The sequence below is a fragment of the Choristoneura fumiferana genome, chromosome Z (genome assembly GCF_025370935.1).
Source record: "Choristoneura fumiferana chromosome Z, NRCan_CFum_1, whole genome shotgun sequence".
In the NCBI taxonomy this organism is placed as follows: Eukaryota; Metazoa; Arthropoda; class Insecta; order Lepidoptera; family Tortricidae; genus Choristoneura; species Choristoneura fumiferana.
In genome coordinates this window covers 43,337,414-43,359,153 of record NC_133472.1, presented here as the reverse complement: position 1 = coordinate 43,359,153, position 21,740 = coordinate 43,337,414, and the positions used below count along the sequence as shown (strand labels likewise).

Here is a 21,740-nt window from a genome sequence, read left to right as displayed (position 1 = left end):
TGTTACGCTTTCACGTCGAAACCGCTGAACGGATTTTGATGAAATTTTGTATCGAGATAGTTTAAGCCCCAAGGATCAACATAGGATACTTTTTATTCCGGTAGAGGGCGCCACTGCGTGATAACCTAGGTCCGCGCAGACGAAGTCGCGGGCATAAGCTAGTACTAAATATAATTATTATTTTTTCACTTAAATTTTTCAGTTTTTAAATACTTACACATTGTTATACGGCATACACCTTTCTTTCTTTCTCTCTCTCTCTCTTTCTCTCTCTCTATACTCACAGATCTCAGCAGCCCCCTGCCGCTGGTCTCTACAGTCTTGACCGCCGCCGCGGCCGCGTCTACGTCCACGTTACGGAGCTCCGCGAGGCGGGGCCGCAGAGCGGACGTCTGGCTCGAGATGTAGTGCAGACGCTGCGTGGTGAAGAACGAGTCCGCTTTGTCCTAAGGAAAGGAACATTGGTGAGATGTGGAGATTATTTTGAGTACGTCATACTTTGAGTAATAATTACTATTGTGCCCTTAAGGGTTCACGTTGGACTCTTATACGTATTATTGACCTTATCTTAAGATTATGATTGGTTTTTGGAGTCTTTTTGTATTATTTATTTCAACTCCAAATTTGTTACTTTTACGGGTAACCCGTGAAACCATAACGAAAATACAAACTGAGACATGGATGCACAGAAAAACCAGAAAAAGAGACTAGCCCTGGGAATCAAACCCCAGGTCCTCAGCATTCCACGCTGCGGGCCATACCCTTACACCACCACTGGACAGGAGTCTAGACACAAATTTCTCCTACGCACCACACATTTTAGCCTGCTTTTTAGGGTTCCGTAGCCAAAATGGCAAAAACGGAACCCTTATAGTATCGCCATGTCTGTCTGTCTGTCTGTCCGTCCGCGGCTTTGCTCAGGGACTATCAATGCTAGAAAAGCTGAAATTTGCACGAAATTATAAAAAAAAATTTTTTTTTGGGTACCTCCTATAGACGTAAAGTGGGGATGATTTTTTTTACTCATACAACCTTGTCGTGTTACAAAATATTCAACTTTAAAGTGCAAATTTTCATTAAAATCGAACGTCCCCTCCCTAAAATTAAAAAAAAAATAGGTGGAAAGATTTGAAAAAAATCAGGATGGTAGTAAATATATCAAACTTACAAGGAAAACTATAACGGTTAAGTTTCCTTGAGAATTATTAGTAGTTTAAGAGTAAATAGCAGCCTAAGGTATAAAATATACCTAAACTTGGAATATTCCGTACAAAATACGAAATCCTTAGAATACTATTAAGTATTTAATTAATTCGTAATGGCTACGGAACCCTATTTCGGACGTGTCCGACACGCTCTTGGCCGGTTTTTTACAATTTCAGACAATCTTGACCTGAAGGAACTAGGTAATGTTTCCTGTTACTTACTTTGAACTCCTGTGTCTCATTGGACAGAAGATCGGCCATGTCTTGAACTGAGAAGATAAGTGCGTCGGTGCAGGAGTCGCATTCCATACAGCCCTCTTGAGGCAGCAGCACCCATCTGTATAGGAAGCCTAATTGTTATCATCATCATCACCATTTTTTTTTATACGACTGGATGGCAAACGAGCAAGTGGGTCTCCTGATGGTAAGAGATCACCACCGCCCATAAACATCTGCAACACCAGGGGTATTGCAGACCGTTGCCAAACTAGAGGCCTAAGATGGGATACCGCACGTGCCAGTAATTTCATCGGCTGTCTTACTCTCCACGCCGAAACACGTTACAACAGTGCAAGCACTGCTGCTCACGGCAGGATTAGCGAGCAAGATGGTGGTAGCAATCCGGGCGGACCTTGCACAAGGTCCTACCACCTGCAAACCTAACATCAGCCTAGAGTAGTCCACTGCTGGACATAGGCCTTCCCCAATGAGCCATCGCGCTCTGTCCTCGGCTAGACGCTTCCAGCTTCTACCAGCAGTCTTATCCCTGGCTTGTATCGTCACTCTTTGAAAAATCTCCTATCAACGAAATTGAGCCTTGACATCCATATTAATAGCGCTCCATACTAGGCGCGCAAAGTCCTTGCCTATCTTTAAGTCTATGCTTAGGAAGCACTACCTGTCATCTTGCGTATGAATGTTATAGTTAGCTTATTTATGTGTTGTTATGGTATCTATCTACCTATCTGTTTAGATTTGTTGTGTATGTGTATTGTATGTGTTAGTTTTATGTATTCTTAATCTAATCTACTGTAAATTGCACCACCTGCTAAAATGTATTCCTTATTTCTGTCCATTGTAATGGTTGCCTGGAAGAGATCGCTCTGAAGCGATAAGGCCGCCTATTGCTTACCTTAGAAAATCTCTATGTATATACTTGTGTTCTCTGTACTGTTTACTGTATTGGTGTGCAATAAAGAGTTATTGTATTGTATTGTAATATTAAAAATGCATGCAGTTGCATGTAGTTTATTTGTCTTGATATGTATTAGTTTATTGACTTCATTATTATGTATTAGTTTGTATACCTATATATGTATGTGTATTTGAAATGAATTTTTTGAGTTAATTTAAATTTCAGTTCTTTTACCTTTTCATTGTACTTGTAGTTAGGGTACCTCCCATAGACGTAAAGTGGGGGTGTTTTTTTTCTCATCCAACCCTATAGTGTGGGGTATCGTTAGATAGGTCTTTGAAAACCATTACGGGTTTTATACGACGATTTTTTGATTCAGTGATATGTTTGCGAAATATTCAAAAAGTGCAAATTCCCCCCCCCCCCTCTAAAATCTAAACCGGTGGGTGGAAAAATTTGAAAAAAATCAGGATCAAGGAAAACTATAACGGCTAAGTTTGCTTGAGAATTATTAATAGTTTTACTCTTAAATAGCAGCCTAAGGTATAAAATATACGAAATCCTTAGAAAAATATCACTAATTTTTTCGTAATGGCTACGGAAGCCTATTTTGGGCGTGTCCGACACGCTCTTGGCCGGTTTTTTTACATAAAATGATACTAGAGAGCCCGCGTGTAACATCATTTACCTATTTATTTTTTGTTCTGTCACTTTTTCTTTTCTTCAACAGACGTGGTAAGTACTCATAAATTTAGAATTTGATAAATACCGTATTTTAGTGACCCACCTTTCTGGGCAGCGGTCGCACTTCTCCCCGATGACGCCGGGCAGGCACTCGCACTGTCCCGTGGCGTTGCACATAAACCCGACAGAGTAGCCGGTGTTGCAGTTGCAATCTGCCGACAAAATACGTACTGACAGTTTTTTCCTAACATGTAGAGATGGGTAAATCCGGATCTCATGATTCAAAAGAGCCGCATCCTCAAGCGGATCCGAATCCCTTAATGAATCCTTTCAAATCTTATCGACTCCGGAGTTAGCAACTCCGACCAAGTCCGGCCGGATCGAGCGGCTCGTGATCGCCGTCACACTCACTCGCTCCGCTTTCACTCTCGTCTCGGCTCGGATCGGATCGGATCGGATCTTATTAAGTTTAGTCGGGCGCTGAGTGAGTCGTTACTCGGACGGACGTGTCGCTCGGTTATATTGGAAAGAAATGAGATAGAATTAAAACACAATATAATATGACCGGAGCGGGCGACGCATATTTAACACTGTTTTCAAGCTTCATATAGTCAAACAGAAAACTAGTAAGTAGGTTCTTAAAATAGCTCATAGTTCTTTAAAAAATACACAATTTAGAATTTTTTCAACATTAAAAGGACGAAACGAATCTGTACTTCAGTTCAGTATCTTGACCTTGGTACCTACCGAACCGAGCCGGGCCGCATCGGCCATAGATAAATTAATAATCGCTCGAAAGAACCGGAGTCAATAAAGGAGTCGGATTCAATAAGCGGATTCGGTACCGACACCGGAGCTGGATCTAGTGAGTCAGATCACTTCGCGGAGTTGAGATTACCCATGTCTACTTCATGCTTTCTTTCTAATACAAAGCGGAGAGATGTTCGTTCACCAACCAATGCAGAGCCCGGAATTTTCGCGGCACTTTTGATCTGTCATAGTGACTTCTCACTTGTCGACTTCCGATATTCAATATCGATATATCGATACACAACGTGTTAAAAAAGATTAAAAGTAGAGGTCAACAATAGACGATTTTATCGTTGAAGAGCGAACTCTTCCAATTAACTTTTGAGCAGTCGAAAATTTGAAATATACATAAATACGCATTATGCAATGAAAACAATGAATAGTTAACAATTTATAATTTAATAATTTAATTTAATGTTCAAATTCTGTTGTAATGCTAATAAGACTATAAAGGATATTAGGATTATTATTTCACGATAACATCATTTTCGATATCATTTAAGTAGAGTCGAGTGAGAAGTCACTATGACATTGACAGATCAAAAATGCCGTGAAAATTTTGGGTTCTGCCAATTACGGTTTTTTTAGCAGACTAGTTGGCGCTAAGTATCGTGAGATCCGTTTGTCAACTTTGACACTTGTGTCACTTTTTTTCGCCGTTGGTTTTTCATCCGTGGCAGCGTAGTGGTTTGACCCACGACCTCTCAAGCAGATCGTGGTTGTTCAAATCCGGACTCGTACCCCTGAGTTTTTTGAAATTGATATGCGAGATTACTTTGAAGTTTACTATGAGCTTTAGAGCTTTACGATGAAGGACCTGCACTCTGCGAAATAATAGGCCCAAGCCTTCTCAATCTGAGACGAGGCTTGTGCCCTGTAGTGGGCCGAATATGTCATCATCATCATCCCAGCCTTTACATCCTACTGCTGGGCACAGGCCTCCTCTCAGAACAAGAGGGCTAAGGCCATAGTTCCCACGCGGGCCCAGTGCGAATTGAGAACTGCACACGCACCATTGAATTGCTTCGCAGGTTTCCTCACGATGTTTTCCTTCACCGCAAAGCTCGTGGTAAATTTCAAATGTAATTCCGCACATGAATTTCGAAAAACTCAGTGGTGCGAGCCGGGGATTGAACCCAAGACCCTCTGCTTGAGAGAAGATAGGTCAAACCACTAGGCCAAGCCTTGAAGCCGTGGTTCAAAAAAAAAAATGTATGGCCGAATATGTAGTATGGCCGAAATATGATTGTGATGTGTTGGGGCTGGACTTTTGCGTGCGGCTATTGACAGATTGTAGGGAGATAGCACCGCTTTTTATCGATGTTATCGACAAATCGATAGTTGTTTTTAATTTATGTTCTAACTTTAATACATAATACGGTATTTGACAACTCCTGATTTTGCCATATCTTAATATTATTATGAAAAAATAGATATATAGATAGTGTTTAGCGAAGAGAAAATTTAAATCGGTTGAAAATTGGATTTATAGTGGTTTTTAGAAAAATCTATATAGCTGTCTCTTTCTCAAGCGCTTTTCTCTATGCAGCAAGTATGGCGGTACTGGCGTGTGACGTCACATGCCAGTATGTCTATTTCTGTCTAATCTTGAATTTCAAACCTTTATAACTGTTATTTGTAAAGGTAGCTTAAAAATTGTTTTTCTATACGATAACAGGCATTGTGTAGTTTTAATTTATAAAACATATACAAAACAGTCAAATACCGTATTGTAGTCAATAGCCGCACGCAAAATTCCGGGCCCTAGTGGTGTCATGCACATATACGTAGGTTTGAACTTTGAACTGTTCAATAGGTGCGTCTCTTTACGCCGGTCATCATAAATGTAAGAATTGGATATGGAATAAGCAACACTTACGGTCGCATCCTTCCTTGGTGTAGTTCCAATAGCCAGCCGCGCATTGGTCGCAATGCTTGCCCGTCACGCCCTTTGCGCATCTGCAAAAAATGGGTATGAATTCAAAAACAATGGTTTGCGTATTCTATACTAGATGGCGCTAAAATCAAACCTACTTGCAGCATTCAGTTTCATTCAAGGAACATAGTTTTCCTCAACAGACAGTACGCAGCGGCAAGACGTGCAGTTTTCAGTAAGTACACCTTTTCAGAAGTTATGTCCTATATGTTTACTAACACACGCCCATGGAAGTAGTTCATTGTATTTTACACTAGGTGGCGTTAAAACCAAATCTAATTGCACTGTTTCTCCTCAGCAGCCAGCCATCAGTCACCAACAACCAGGCTCTAGAGCTTAGAAATGGCGCCTCCATACGCTAGTCTATGCATTAGAACAGTTTATGCATTCTACATTAAATGGCGCTAAAGTCAAACCTACTTGCACTGTCCAGTCTCAAGGTCGCACTGTTTCTCTTCAGCAGCTAATCCGCAGTCGCAAGGCGTGCAGCCGAGCCCACTAGCGAGCCCCCAGTGATCGATCGCGCACCGGTCGCATCGAGGGCCCTCCACACCAGGCCGGCAGACGCATGTGCCAGTGGCCGCGTCGCAGTGGTCCATGCCGTATTCGTCGCAACTGCACGCTGTTATAGGTTAAGAAATAAATAAGTACCACGGCACTTGATTTCAGTTGAACTAGTAACAACGAAGCTTGTGTTCCAAGCTATGATTCAAAATATAAAACTATCATTCGTATGTTAACGGCATAGTTCACGGGAGAAAGGCAGCGTTTCCACATCGAAAATACAAACTGAGACATGGATGCACAGAAAAACTAGAAAAAGAGACCAGCACTGGGAATCAACCCAGGTCCTCAGCATTCCGTGCTGCGTGCGATAACCCCTACACCACTGCTGGACAGGAATCTAGACACGATTTTTTCCTATGCATACATATCTCAGGTTGCTTATTTCTACTTTGCTACTTAAGCAGCAGCACTAGCGACATCTATGCTGAGGACCTAGGTTCGATTCCCAGTGCTGGTCTCTTTTTCTGGTTTTTCTGAGCATCCATGCCTCAGTTTGTATTTTTGATATGGTTTCACGGGATACCCGTAAAAGTAACAAATTTAGAGTTGAAATAAAAAATACAAACAGACTCCAAAAAAACAATCATAGCGTTTCCACGTTTTTTCATTTATGACTAGCTGTTGCCCGCGACTAAATCCGCGTAGAATTCATTTATAGCTGTACCGTGGATGCTATACAATTGTTTGGGATAAAAACTATCCTATGTCCTTCCCCGGTACTCAAACTATCTGTACACGGAATTTCATCTAAATCGGTTTTGCGGTTTAGACGTGATAAGGTAACAAACAAACAGACTTACAAACTAGCATTTATAATATTACTGGGATAGGGGGAAAATGGACAGGAGGGTGACCTGATTTTTCTAGATGTTAAGTTTCTCTTAGCAGTGGACGTCTTCCGGCTGATGATGAAGTTCCTCTAAGCCACTCACCGGTACAGTTCTTGCTGAACACCGCGTCTCCGTAGAACCCTGGCGCGCAGAGGTTGCAGGCCGCGCCAGCCGTATTGTTCACGCACTTAAGACAGTCGCCGGTCACGCTGTCGCAGGAGTACGGGTCCAGGGGGTTGATGTTGCCCGAGCAGTTGCAGGGTTTGCAGTAGTCACCTGTCGCAGAACAATCGTACAGTCTAATGACTAAACATTCGAAGAAAGTGAATCATGTACCAGAGTGGAACCCAAAGGTATAGGACGTCAAAGGTATAGATTATTAAAAGGTTATAAAATAAAATAAAATTTAAAAAAATAAATAAATATCATGGGACACTTGACACCAATTGACCTAGTCCCAAACTAAGCAAAGCTTGTACTATGGATACTAGGCAACGGATAAACATACTTATATAGATAAATACATACTTAAATACATATTAAACATCCAAGACCCGAGAACAAACATTCGTGTTATTTACACAAATATCTGCCCCGGCCGGGATTCGAACCCAGGACCTCAAGCTTCATAGTCAGGTTCTCTAACCACTTAGCCGTCCGGTCGTCCGAGGTTAAGTACATTCAAAGGAAACTGATTCAAAAACCAGGGTGAAACCTTTTGATAGTCAACTTTGCTATGGTTTCCTTGACAAAAGTATGCTATGTTAACGTGACATTCGTAGCGGAAAGGTTAGACCCTGGTATGTGATTTAGTTTCCTCAAATATTAAGTTGTTGGAGTCCTGTAGCAGAAAACATAGTTCGTCGGTGGACCTTAAGCTCTGTAGCGGATAAGTAGTAAATTATGTCGGCTTATAAATGCTGTAGTGCTGCAATATCATTGGACATTTTGATGCTTGGCTAATTTTATCACCTGAACAAGTCTGGACATGCGGCTTTTTTGGACATTAGTCGTGCAACGGCAGTCGTAGAGTAATTTTATTATCTGGTTTGCCGGTCAATTTATAGTCATTGTTCAGGTCAGTTTATAATCATTATTGCAATTTAAATACCAGATTTTTCCGATTACAGATTAGTTACCAGTTTATAGTCGGTGGGGCTATTACGAAATCCGAAGTTCGTATAGTACCGTCCCCCTCACTCTCGTATTAAATATCATAAGCGTCAGCGGGACGGCCAGATACAAATTTCGGATTCTGTACTTCTTAGTACAGACAGGGCCAGTCAGAATCAGTGTACCCTTACCCAACACTTCCGGTTCGCCGTAATAGCCGGCCGCGCAGTATTCGCAGCGCGCGCCGCCGTAGCCCGGCTTGCAAGAGCAGGAGATCAGAGAGCCGTTCTCGCTCAGGTCACAGCCGACGGCAAAGCTGGAAGTTATAAACAACTTAGAGAAGTTGGAAACGAATCGTCATCGTCAATTTGAAGTACAGCAATGGCTAATGCCGGGTAACCTAGAAAAAGTAGAAAATACAAGAAAGAAAGCAAAGAAAAAAGAAAAAAAAGAAGAAGAAAGTAGATAATATTTATGTAGACTTGAGGCGCGCAAAGTCCTTGCCTATCTTTAAGTCTATGCTTAGAGAGCACTATCTGTCATCTTGCGTATGAATGTTATAGTTAGCTTATTTATATGTTGTTATGGTATCTATCTATACCTATCTATCTGTTTAGATTTGTTGTGTATGTGTATTGTATGTGTTAGTTTTATGTATTCTTGATACTGCTCTAATCTACTGTAAATTGCACCACCTGCTAAAATGTATTCCTTATTTCTGTCCATTGTAAAGGTTGCCTGGAAGAGATCGCTCTGAAGCGATAAGGCCGCCTATTGCTTACCTTAGAAAATCTCTATGTATATACTTATGTTTTCTGTACTGCTTACTGTATTGGTGTGCAATAAATAGTTATTGTATTGTAAAATTGTGATTTCGTGGCTGGTATAAAACACAAAGATATTTTTATTTTAACGCTCTCCTGCACAATTTGACTTTAGTCAGATATGCAGCATTTGCCATTGTCAGTTACGTGGTTTTGCAGTACCATCGACGATATCTCAAGATGTCTGAACCGATTTTTATCAAAAACTAGCCCGTTACCCGTGTCTCCGTCTACGTAGAATCCGTTTATCGCTATCCCGCGGGAACTATGCAATTTTCCGGGATAAAAACTACTATGTCCTCCCTCGGGGCTCATACTAACTGTTACACTGAATTTCATCTAAATCGGTTCAGCGGTTTGAGCATAATGAAGTAACAAACAAACGAACAGATTTACAAACTTTCGCATTTATACTATTCATCGTGGGATGGCTAAAAACTACCGCAACGAAAATTGCTTTCACGTAAAAGAAACTGCATCGAAATCGGTCCATTAATTTGAGAGCTACGATGCCACAGACCCAGACGGACAGACGTTGGCGTCTCTTTTTAACCCCCGACGCAAAAAGAGGGACGTGTTATAAGTTTGACCGCTATACGCGTGTCTGGTGTGTCTGTGTCTGTCTGTGGCACCGTAGCTCTTAAACGGGTGGACCGATTTGAATGCGGTTCTTTTTATTTGAAATCAGGTTTTTCAGCGATGGTTCTTAGACATGTTTCTTTAAAATCGGTTTAGCCGTTTTTGAGATATTGAACTTTGAAGTGACAAAGTCGGGGGATTTTCCAACTTTTTGTTGGTTAGGTTATACTTTTGGCGTCGGGGTTACAGAGGGATCAAAGGGTTGTGTCGGTAGGAATCGAGTTGCATTTGCCCCTCTATTCTACACTGCAGGCACAGCTGCTGCAGGCTGGTTTGCAGGTGGCAGGACCTTGTGCAAGGTCCGCCCGGATCGCTACCACCATCTTGCTCGCTAATCCTGCCGTGAAGCAGCAGTGCTTGCACTGTTGTGTTTCGGCGTGGAGGGTAAGACAGCCGGTGAAATTACTGGCACTTGAGGTATCCCATCTTAGTTTGGCAACCCATCTGCAATACCCCTGGTGTTGCAGATGTTTATGGGCGGAGGTGATCTCTTACCATCAGGAGACCCAATTGCTCGTTTGCCAACCAGTCGAATAAAAAAAAAACTTACTTGTTAGAAGGGTAAGGGATGGGGCACGCGCAGATGAGGCAGTCCCGTGCCGTAGTCGCGTCGCCATGGTAACCAGGGATACAAAGCTCGCAGTGGTCGCCCATAGTGTTGTCGAGACAGTCCTAGAGACGACACATAGGTATTTTGAGTAAATATTATTTGGTGGCTTTTTGTTAGGAGAATATCGCTAGATGGCGTTAGTATCGCGGGGTTAATTTGACGTTTCAATCATGCTTGCGATTGGCTCATTTAGTTATTAACCAATGAGGGCTATCGCGTGTGAATTGACCACTAGAGGCGCTAGTGTAGCGTGAGGTCTCCGAAATGTCAAATCTCATAGTTTTTGGATGAGCTACGCGGGTTTATTTATAATTAGAATAATTTTGTGAATATTTTGCAATATCTGAAATTATTTATGGCAAATATGCGTTACGGGGCAATGAATGTCTGTGTTTTGAGACAGTTTTTGTCTTTCAGAAACCTTTGTCTTCCCTTTTTTCCGAACAAAACGGGGACTATATGCTACACTGTGACATGCTCGAAATTTTTATGGTACGTTTTTAAGGTGTATTAAATATGATTTTAATCTAAACTTTGTTTTCACGCCCGTAAAAACAGACTTTGAAAGCCATACTTAAAAACCTTACGCAACAGTGCGCCATCTAGTGAGACAAAAAACGATAGCCCTCATTACAAATGTGACACAGATGTGTCAAAACGAACCTCACGATAAAAGCGCTAACTAATCGCATTGTGTGAAAGGTATCCTCGTTTTACATGTAATTTATACGTATGTGTCCGTTTTGTGAAAATTAATATTATGTGTGAAAATCCCTTCATAACAACCTCGAGTTTGTTTCTAAACAGTAATAGTACATTGTGTCTTAAGGGCGGTAAATAAGGAATTACCAACGAGAGTCTATTAGAAGCCCGAAGTCGAAGACTGAGGGCTTTAATGAGTCGATGTTCGTAATTCTAGTACCGCCCGTGCGACATACAATGTTTTTCATCACATTTGCGAGTAAAATTGTATATTTGTAAAAGAAAAACAAATATTTATTAAAAAATTGCCGATACCGCTGACTACGCTCTTGGCAGTGCCAGCTCCCCGCCGCCCTCCTCCTCCGCAGCATATGTCCGACGTGCGCGCGCTCCTGCACTCGCAGCAGCACACCATGCAGTAACAAACTCATTGACCGACCGCGGGCTTCATGACAAGAACATTAGTACGGGCAATGACTCATTTACCGACCACGGGTTTCATGACAAGCACATTAAGATCGAGGGTTTTATTTGGGGAGTAGCCTGCATGTTACGACACTGTTTACGAGCAAGTGTGATGAAAAAATAAATTCAGTTTTTATTGCACTTTTCATATAAGTATCTGGAAAATATACTCATCAAAAGTGCGTAGGGATATTTTACATACTAGACATGAGTAAAAACATCTCTATGGATAATGAGTATCCCAAGACTTTTTTGATGTGTGTACCTGCATTAATATTCTGCCACAGCGGAGCGTGTAAAAATATCTGACACGTCCTACCGGCGTATCAGATATTTATGCACGCTGCTTTGTTGTCAGTTATGGTGCTATAGTGACTGTACAACAGTTAGCAAGATAAAGTGGAAATTATATTCAACCAGCCCTTACCCGTACTTTGCAAGACTACTACTAAAATGAAGAGCATCAGCAGGGCTACTACGAAACTCGAAACTCGAAGTTCGTGTCGTGCGGTCCCTCTCGCTTTCGTATTAAATAGTACAAGAGACAGAGGGCCCGCACGACACAAGGATACCAATCCGCTTACCAAGCACACGCCGGTGTTGACATCGCATTCGGTCGAGTGTCCATTACACTCGCAGGGCACACAGAATCCCGCATGAGGTCCCGAGCTCAGCCTGTAGTGTCCAGCGGCGCATTGTTCACACGACAACCCCCTGTATGCCTGCGGGCACTGGCATTCCTCGACGGACGACGCGCGGTTGGACTCGTCACCGTATTCGTCGACGCCGATGTCAAGGCTCACGTCGATTAGTCTGTTAAATATTGTTGATAAGTAGCTACCGCCATCTAGTTTAGAGTAGGTGAACTAGCCTTCGCCTCATTTCCGCCATCTGGTGGCAGTTTTGCAACAATAAAACTGTGATAGTCTATTGGTTTCAGAGAAAAAAGAAAATCGAAAATAGACGTTTGTATACGTCCCTCACAGTCTTGTCAGTCAGTCAGTTAGTAGATGAACTCCACAGTAACTACGTGCTTTCATTCTAGCATGGTGCGGGTGACAGCTGTCAATATCACAGACTAGACACTAGAGAGTGAAAGTGTCGAAACTTGAGTCGATAAAACTAATAATTTAAAAACATAATCTTCACTTAATTGAGCTTTAAATTTTATTAATTGATTATAAAAATTAGATAGGTTAATTTTATTTTATATAACATAGTTCCTTATGTTTAAATATTTTACGCAAGTCATATTCAGGATACAAATGAAATATTCTTCCATATATTTAGACCGCAGCAACTTTTTTGAGTGAAACGGAACGTGCATCAAACGTCACCCGCACCATGCTAGGATGAAAGCACTGTAAGCAGCAGCAGGGCTACTACGAAACTCGAAACTCGAAGTTCGTGTCGTGCCGTCCCTCTGACACTTATACTATTTAATACGAGAGCGAGAGGGACGGTACGATACGAACTTCGAGTTTCGTAGTAGCTCCGCATCATAACTTACCTGGTGGTCACAGACTCGTCCTCATACGTTGCACGTATGTAGATGCTGGTGATTCCGACCAGGGTGTTCATGAACTGGTCCCTGGTGACAGCTGAACCGTCCAGGTTCGTGAACTCTTCCTCGGAGAGCTTGACCTGGTGCGTCCAGGTCATCTGGGATGGCGGTTGCTCTGAAGAAGTACATGTTACATTACAAAAATTAAATGTAATTAAATATGCCGTATTTTTTCTCGTGGACGTCATATTGAAATATAGTAAAACCTCGTATCACTTCCGACGCAACGGTTATGATAAATCTAATGATAAGCACCTTATGTTAAAATTTGTCCAACTATTTAGGCTACGGAGACCCAGGCCAAAGAAATGGACATACATACATACGCTAAAAACATAACCCTCGTTCAGGCAGTCGGATAAAAAGCATATCGTGACTACTTAAAAAAAAACTCTTATCTCAAAATCGATATATTTTTGAGTGAACTTTATGAACATTAATTCAAGATTCAATTTTGTCGACGTATTATTTTGAGATAAGTACATTTTTTTCAAAGTAGTGACGATATCTAGGGGGTTTCGTTTCGTTATAGACTCGTTTCACCACTGGACGAATTATACAGTATTTCTTGATATTTGTTGAATAGAAATCAATATAAAAGTTAAACAGCCTGGTTGATAATTTAAGAATTATTTAGCTAATTCTTTAACAGGTTCCCTGCCCATGAGGCACATGTGCAACATAGCCAGTAATGTTAATAATGCAGTTGTTATTTCAATACATAATAATTTTTATACTATTATAGTATATTATTTTTATTCTTGAACCACTAGATAACCAGTGAAAATTACTACGGGGACATAACATTGGGGATATTACATTACTTATCATTACTATGGGGACGTGTCAAAAGAACGCTGCACATTGTTTCAGACAGGGAACCTGTTAATAAACTCAGCGGCGCACAATTTGGCCTACTCTAATACAAAATTAACTATTATTACATCTGAGGCAGTAGTTTTAACGTAAATAAGCGTCCATGAGTAAAATTAAAAATAGAAACGGGGACATATTTGAGGTAGGGGAGGGAGGGACGCGGACGGCTATGAGGACAGACCCCAAATCAAAACATGCCCTTGCTATAAAATTTCAGCGACTCCTAGCGCCGTCTGGTGAGCAAATATGGAAACTCCGATAGAATCCTACATGGCCAGCGAAGTTTCTCAATTCAGACGCATATACGACTTCCGACGCTCGTCCTTCGGACTTCGTTCCCCAGGCATAACACCTGCCTGGAGATCTCTCTACTGTAGTCTTTCCCACAGGTAATGAAGACAATGATGGTGGTAAGCAAACTTAGCATTAAAGGAGGCATTTTGCGGGCGCATTAATTAGTAACGTTTACAAAAAATAATATTTTTATCTATACTAAAAAAAAAAATGTTTTCGGATAACTGAGTAGATCCAAGTATTGTTATTTTATACAATATTCTTATGAGACTATGGTAGTAAACTGATAAGATATACTATTATTACATTACATTAAATCAAATTTCCTACATTAATTTCCATGACATTCATGTACAACTAATTAATTAACTTCTGTTTCATTTCAAATTAATACATCACATCCAATTAAATTAAACTGTCTATCTATGTCAAACCAAATAAATTAAAATTAAATAAATCAAAGTATTCATAAATTACCTAGTATCTTAACCCGTTATGTCGAAATAATGTAATATCAAAATTAAATCAATATTAATTTGCCTATGCCTAGGTGCATAATGCGTAAAAAAATGATTGCAAAAAATTTTGAAAACATTTTACCTAATTATATATTTACGCAATGTGCCTAGGTAATGTATAAAATATTTACATAATAAATATCATAAATATCACGGGACAATTCACACCAATTGACCTAGTCCCAAAGTAAGCTTAGCAAAGCTTGTGTTATGGGTACTAAGCAACGGATAAATATAATTATAGTATAGATAGATACATACTTAAATACATATGAAACACCCAAGACCTGAGAACAAACATTCGTATTTTTCATACAAATATCTGCCACGACACGGGAATCGAACCCGGGACCTCAAGTTTCGTAGTCAGGTTCTCTAACCACTAGGCCATCTGGTCGTCTAAATAATAATATTCAATTCCACGTGTTTTATTTAAAACATATTGGCTCTAGTACATTCGGATACCTAGGCACCTAACGTACAGTATCTATTAATAAGTAATGAGTAAAAATACTACGTTATAATACTTTGTAAACGTTACCAGCTGACGGGCCCGCAAAATGCCTCCTCTAGTGCTATATTTGGTGGAAAGACATGTAGATTACCTATGCTCCTATGTAAAATGTAGCCGTTGGGTCCACCGATGATGACATCAGCTGCGTCAATGGCGTGTCCAGTTTCTTTAGCCACATAAAATACCGAGTATGTGAGCAGACCGCCGTATGAGGTCAGACGTTTGCCTGTAAATGATAATCGGTTATAAATATACAATACTTACCTTCACTGAAGCTGCAGTAAGAATAGGGTAGATTCCTGGGTGAAAAAAGATATTATTCTATAGATTTAGTTCGTGTGATAAGTTATCTGAATATATTGGGCATGTCTTTTTTTTGTCAATCAAACTGAAAATGACGAAGACGGAGCGCGAGGTGCTAATCCTTGGAATATGAACTTGGATTTGTTTTAGATATTGATCGTGCAAAATAGATTTCAGTGCAGAGTGTAAAGTAACTCGAACGTACCTAAGAACAATCAACGAAAGAAAACTTAACTAATGTTAAAATGAATAGGATATTGAATTTGAATTTAAAAAGAAACGTGCTTCTAGTGATAAAAACTGTCATTTGTTTTACTTACGAACGACTCGGTTCCTTTGTGTTTTTATTAGTGGCCAGCATGAAATTATTGTTCAAAGAAGTTTGAATACCAAACGTCAGTTAAAATAATTATGCTTATTGGAGTATTACAATAAGTATCAAATGTCACAGTGCGATAAAGATTATAATGAACGTAGAGAAAAATGGAACTAACTGTCACTATTTGTAGCCTTTTGGTCGCGGTTTTTAGTCTGTATTTTGAGAAATTATGAACTCTACGTGGTAATCTTGTGTCACAACAGCTGTTTTAAAAATATCTTGCTCTCTGATGCAGATATTGTGGTATGCATGATAAATGTCTAATTTGAACTTGTATAAAAACTGGGAAATAGTTGTTATAATGTCATCCATTCGTTCTATTGGTTGTGCGTCTAAGATAGTGATGGGATATACGAATAAAATAAATCAATCTCAAGCAAGCGTCATCAAAGTTCATTAAAATCTTTTTCTACTCCTGTAGGTACTTTTATTGGACAATTAAAAGGTCCACGAACACGAATACAATGATATTAAATATAATGACCCGGATAACTCACGTCTTAAATCGAGTTTAGCTCGACATATATATATTTAATATGAGTGAGTCTCACGTTAGTTTCATGTTCAAAACGAATACAATGATATAAGTATGTACATAACAAGTCCGGGAAAAAGTCTATGACTCTATGGCTCATAAAAGCACACTTAAGGATGCTTTTAAATTGCTTTGAAATAAATCTAACACCTTTAAACGAGCAATTCTTGTATGTACGTAAGTATATATAATATATAAATCGATCTAGCTTGGTCTTATCTCTAGGAAAACGCTTATTATCAAGCTTTAGCCCGAGCATAGCTCAGTCACCCAGGTACTAATACTTACCCAAGTAATAATCCGGCGCTCCAAAGTAGACCACCTTCTGGTTCTCCCGGTCCCCTGACATCTCCACGCCGATGATGGTGTCGTTGACCTGGCTGGGGGGCGAGGAGTGGGGGAACACGTTCAGGGTGCGGTTGGCTTCCACGTTCACGAGGTGCCAGTACAGCATGCCGCTTATCTAGAAAAAAAAAGTTTTTTTTAATAGCCTGTAGAGGTGAGACGTACTAGGAATAACGCTAGACTAGATCCAAAGACTAGGTCCACGAGTATCTACGGGTACTTTAACTCAATTGACTCGTTGCGTAAACAAAATGATTGCCGTACATGCGCTCCCGTAATTGCGTATACACCGTAATAGTTTTAATAGTTTTACGAACTACCGAATTCCACGTCACAGTTCAGTCTTCTCACTTCATATTTTTTAATTTTAACTTATATTAAATATCGATTAAAAACTTCCCTTCATACTTTATACAGGCGAAGGATTGTCAGCAATTTTTATAAAAAAACATTTAAAAAGTGTACATAAATGCTAGTTTTCAAGTTGACGGAACGTTGTCAGCCGCCGTACTCCTATAAAAAAACTCGTACGCTAAATGAATCGCGGGCGGGAACGCGTACTCACGCGTCCAAGCCAAAACCTATTCCAAAAACCTATTCCAGTATAAATACGTCTCACCTCTAATAGCCTGTCCAGTGTCCCATTGCTTAGTAAAGGCCTTGTTGGCTCGATTATTGTCCCGAAATCGTTATTAAACTTGATTTTATTTAATAAATGACACGCAATATAAACAATAATTAACAAAAATAAATAAAAAGAGAACTAAATCTAATCTACCCTAATCCTAAAAATCTATATTGACAAATATCACCCAAGTCGCTGCTAATGGGCAGGGTGCCCATAAGGCTGGCTGCGTTTCCTCGTTGTATGGCAATGCCAATACGTTGACCGAGGAAAGAGCCAGCCCTATGGTCACCAGTGGAACGGGCAAGCTTCTTTTTTTTTAATTAAAAAGTTTTTAGCTTTAGGTCCCCACGCACCAAGAGTTTCGACAGCAAAAGCAGCAAATATAAAGTTGTTTGCCAGATTCTCATATTACCTAGTAGCAACATTTTTTTCCCTAATGCTTTTTTTTCTAGTATGCTTTTTTACCGAATCTTATTTTCACAATCGCGTTTTTCTCCTATTTTAATTGACACAGAAACATAGGTAGCTTTAGGTTATGATCGTTTCGAAGGGCCAAAACTGAAAAAAGTAGGAGCTCCGCGTCAGTAGAGCTCCGTCGACACTGTTTCTGTATCGATTAACCCTTTACCAGGCGAAGGGATATATTCCTCCCACATCTTATATCGATTACCGTAGTCAGGTTTTAACTCCAAACCTCCTACAAAATATTTTGTCGATCCCTGAAAATAGTATTTTATTATCTTCATTCACAACACGCTTCTAAATCGCGTAATATATCTTTGGCAGCCGTTTAGATTCACTTGAACTCTAATTTCAGTAAACTACGGAGAAATTGGAACACTTTCCTTAATTTCTATGAAACAGAAGTACATAGATAGAACAATTTTTTGATATTTTATAGATTTTGGGTGTTGAAAGGTAATGTAATCTTAAACATTGCTAAATATTCATGCATTTTTGTGTATGACCAAAATTAGGATGTGGGTTGACATTATCCCATGGCCTTATTAGAGTTTAACTGTGCGGGAGCTATTCTTCCCATGGCCCGGTAAATTGTCTTGTCGTGTCATAAAAACTCGCGTAAGTAATAAAACTGTTTTTGTGTTGAACCTAGAGCGAATTCATGTAGCTAGCTGTAAAATCTCCTTTTAAAGACTTTCCCAGAAGAATAAGATGTGGGAGGAATATATCCCTTCGCCTGATCAAGAATATAATAAGACAAAATCGAGTATGACAGTTAATTACTTAGACAGGCGATGGGATAACCGTAACCCACATTTTTATTTCTGGTTTAAAGGAACATCTCCGACTTTCGTAAATACATTTTTTACAAGACGTTAAATACGGTTGTAACAGTATATAAAGTACGTATAAAGACTCGCTAGTGTTCTAAGGGGCCTGGTAAAGGGTTAAAAATCAGGATTAAAACGTGATTGACCTAAAAAATCAGCAATGCTGCGGTACGATGCCAAAGTGCTGATTTTCAGCGTATTGGTTACTACGTATGGAAGTATTTGCTTTCTAGTGTCAATATGCTTACCGGGGCCCAGGTCAACTGAGCGCTGGTGCATCTGGTCGTCTTTCCGAAGCAATAGCACTTTGTGCAGCCGTCGGGGTTGCTGGCCTGAAGGTTGAAGTACTCCTCTTTGCAGGTGTCGCAGGACTGAAACAAAAGGGTTCTTTAAAGGCAATTGTACACTTGGACAAATCAAAAACAAAAGAATATTACTCTTAATTAAAAAAAATCACAACTCCCGACTTCCGTCGCTCTTCCCTCGGACTTCGGTCCTCAGGCATCTGCTGCACGCACTTTAGATATTCAGCGACCAGTCTTTTTGTTCAAAACACGAACATAAAATAAATATTAAAATAAATTAAAATGTAAACATAAAGAAAAATATTTATCAATGGCAACATTAAATCTAATCTTATCTATGTCTAAAATCTGTTGTCTATGTTTTTCTCTCTTCTATCTAGACTTCTATCAGTCAGTGGCCTTCTAATTTGCTGGCCCAAAAAATACATTTTTTATGTATAAATTACAGTGTTTGCAATAAGAAAACTTTAATAAAGTTAATTATAAATATTCTCGCTTGTTTTTATACAAACATGATGAAACTATATGTCACTTATGTCAAATTACAATAAGTCCTATATAAAGGACGCCGGGCGGTGTGAGGTCTATTGTAGCCTCTCCCTACACCACGTACCTGTGATCGCACGTGCCGCTTGCAGTAGCACTGCGCGGTATTCTGGTCGCAGACGTCAGCTGTCGTGCCCTCGGCTGAGCACGAGCACTGGACGCAGTCCGGGAACGCGTAGTGCCCTGGCACGCAGCGATCGCACACGCGGCCTATCACGTTGTCCGTGCAGCTGGGAAGATGAATAAAGTTTTAGTGGTAAAACTTTAAATAATAGTAGATTGTACAACGAGTGCGTGAAACGCGTTATTTTATCTGAGACCTTCAGAACGGCCTGAGTCGCAGGCAAGAGTTTATACTTATGACGCGCGCTAAGTATACGAGTACCTACTACGAGGACAAGTGTGAGAGACGGTACGATACGAACTTCGATTTTCAAATTTCGTAGTAGCCCCCTGATCCTACGATTTTGAGTTATGAGTAGTGTGGTTAATCCTACTAATATTATAGGTACATTATATGAATGCGAAAGTTTGTGAGTGAGTGAGTATGTTTGTTATTCCTTCACGCTGAAACGGCTGGACGGATTTGGATGAAATTTGGTGAGTAGATAGCTGGACATCCGGAATAAAACATAGGCTACTTTTTATTCCGATATTCCCACAGGATAGTATAAAATCTCGAAATGACAACCACTGGGCTCAGAGTCATGAAATTTGACATGATTGTTTTTAATGTAACGTCAATAAAAAACACGATTTAATTTTCGGGAATTCCCACGGGAATCTTTCAAATTTCAATTCAGCTGCTGGATCATTTACGTGTGCGGAGTCGCGGGTAAACACTAGTACAAAATAAAAGTTTAACTGCACACTTCGCAAAATGACGATAGATGGCGCGACTCACTTGCAGTTACCGCTGTTCTGGTCGCACTGCAGTTGGCCGTTGACGACGCCGAGCGGGTTGCAGCTGCAGTCGTCGCAGCCGCGCTGCACGTCGAAGTTGAACGTGAGCGGCTTGCAGCGGTCACAGTTCTCACCTTCCACATTCTTCGGGCAGATGCACAAACCTGGCAGAAAGAGTTGATACCACAATCAGGACTTATCACGCTACACACACGAAGACACGACTATAGAAGGTGATTTTATTCATCATCCCAGCCTATATACGTCCCACTGCTGGGCACAGGCCTCCTCTCAGAACAAGAGGGCTTGGGCCATAGTTCCCACGCGGGCCCAGTGCGGATTGGGAACTTCACACGCACCATTGAATTGCTTCGCAGGTTTGTGCAGGTTTCCTCACGATGTTTTCCTTCACCGCAAAGCTCGTGGTAAATTTCAAATGTAATTCCGCACATGAATTTGGAAAAACTCAGAGGTGCGAGCCGGGGTTTGAACCCACGACCCTCTGTTTGAGAGGCGATAGGTCAAACCACTAGGCCACCACGGCGGGTTTTTTATTAAAACGAAAAAAAACTTCGGGGTGGTTTCGGTATGTTACCTCTGGCGCGTTTGACGCAGACTCTAAGCAACTGTTGCAAGCGCCAACATGATGCATAGACTGTGCTATATATATGCGGTCCGCACTTTAGGGGGCGGCAAAATATCATAAAAATTTAATGGTAAGTCTGAAGTTCCTAATCCGCACTGGGCCCGCGTGTGAACTACGGCCCAAGTCTTCTCATTCTGAGAGGAGGACTGTGCCCAGCAGTGGGACGTGTATAGGCTGGGATGATGATGACAATTCCATAACAAAAGAAAATGTCGCACCTACAATTCGGACCGATTAGAATGAGTACCCTAAGTAAGGCTTATACCCACGCTACGCCACTGGTTCTGTGGCACTATTGCCCGTACCCAGTATCAATCCGGTTTAAAAGGGCGGCTGATGTATCGACATCTAGCGCCATCTAACCGTCACTCAGACAACTGCAACATCATCGAAGCTTCTCAACTTCCGACGCTTTCCTTCGGACTTCGGTCTCCAGGCGTGTCCTCCTGGAGAGAGATCTCTCACATGTGGCTTGTCCCCACACATACGCCAAGTGTCGTGTGGCGCCATCTATCGCAACTTTCAAAAGTCACGACTCTTTGTTCCAAATGAGGGTTTTCACAGAGGAGAAA

At 40.7% G+C, this 21,740-nt stretch overlaps 1 protein-coding gene across 1 annotated transcript in view; it reads right to left on the bottom strand.

The window, feature by feature from the left end:
* Positions 1-21,740, bottom strand: part of LOC141437627 (laminin subunit alpha-like) — a 98,199-nt gene that overhangs the window by 34,550 nt on the left and 41,909 nt on the right. The window contains 15 exon segments of the mRNA XM_074101079.1: positions 285-446; positions 1,428-1,542; positions 3,128-3,236; positions 5,714-5,793; positions 6,191-6,392; positions 7,270-7,443; positions 8,472-8,596; positions 10,294-10,415; positions 12,105-12,333; positions 13,031-13,199; positions 15,378-15,512; positions 16,792-16,966; positions 19,017-19,139; positions 19,687-19,849; positions 20,524-20,686. Of these exon segments, the coding sequence (XP_073957180.1) occupies positions 285-446; positions 1,428-1,542; positions 3,128-3,236; positions 5,714-5,793; positions 6,191-6,392; positions 7,270-7,443; positions 8,472-8,596; positions 10,294-10,415; positions 12,105-12,333; positions 13,031-13,199; positions 15,378-15,512; positions 16,792-16,966; positions 19,017-19,139; positions 19,687-19,849; positions 20,524-20,686 (2,246 nt within the window).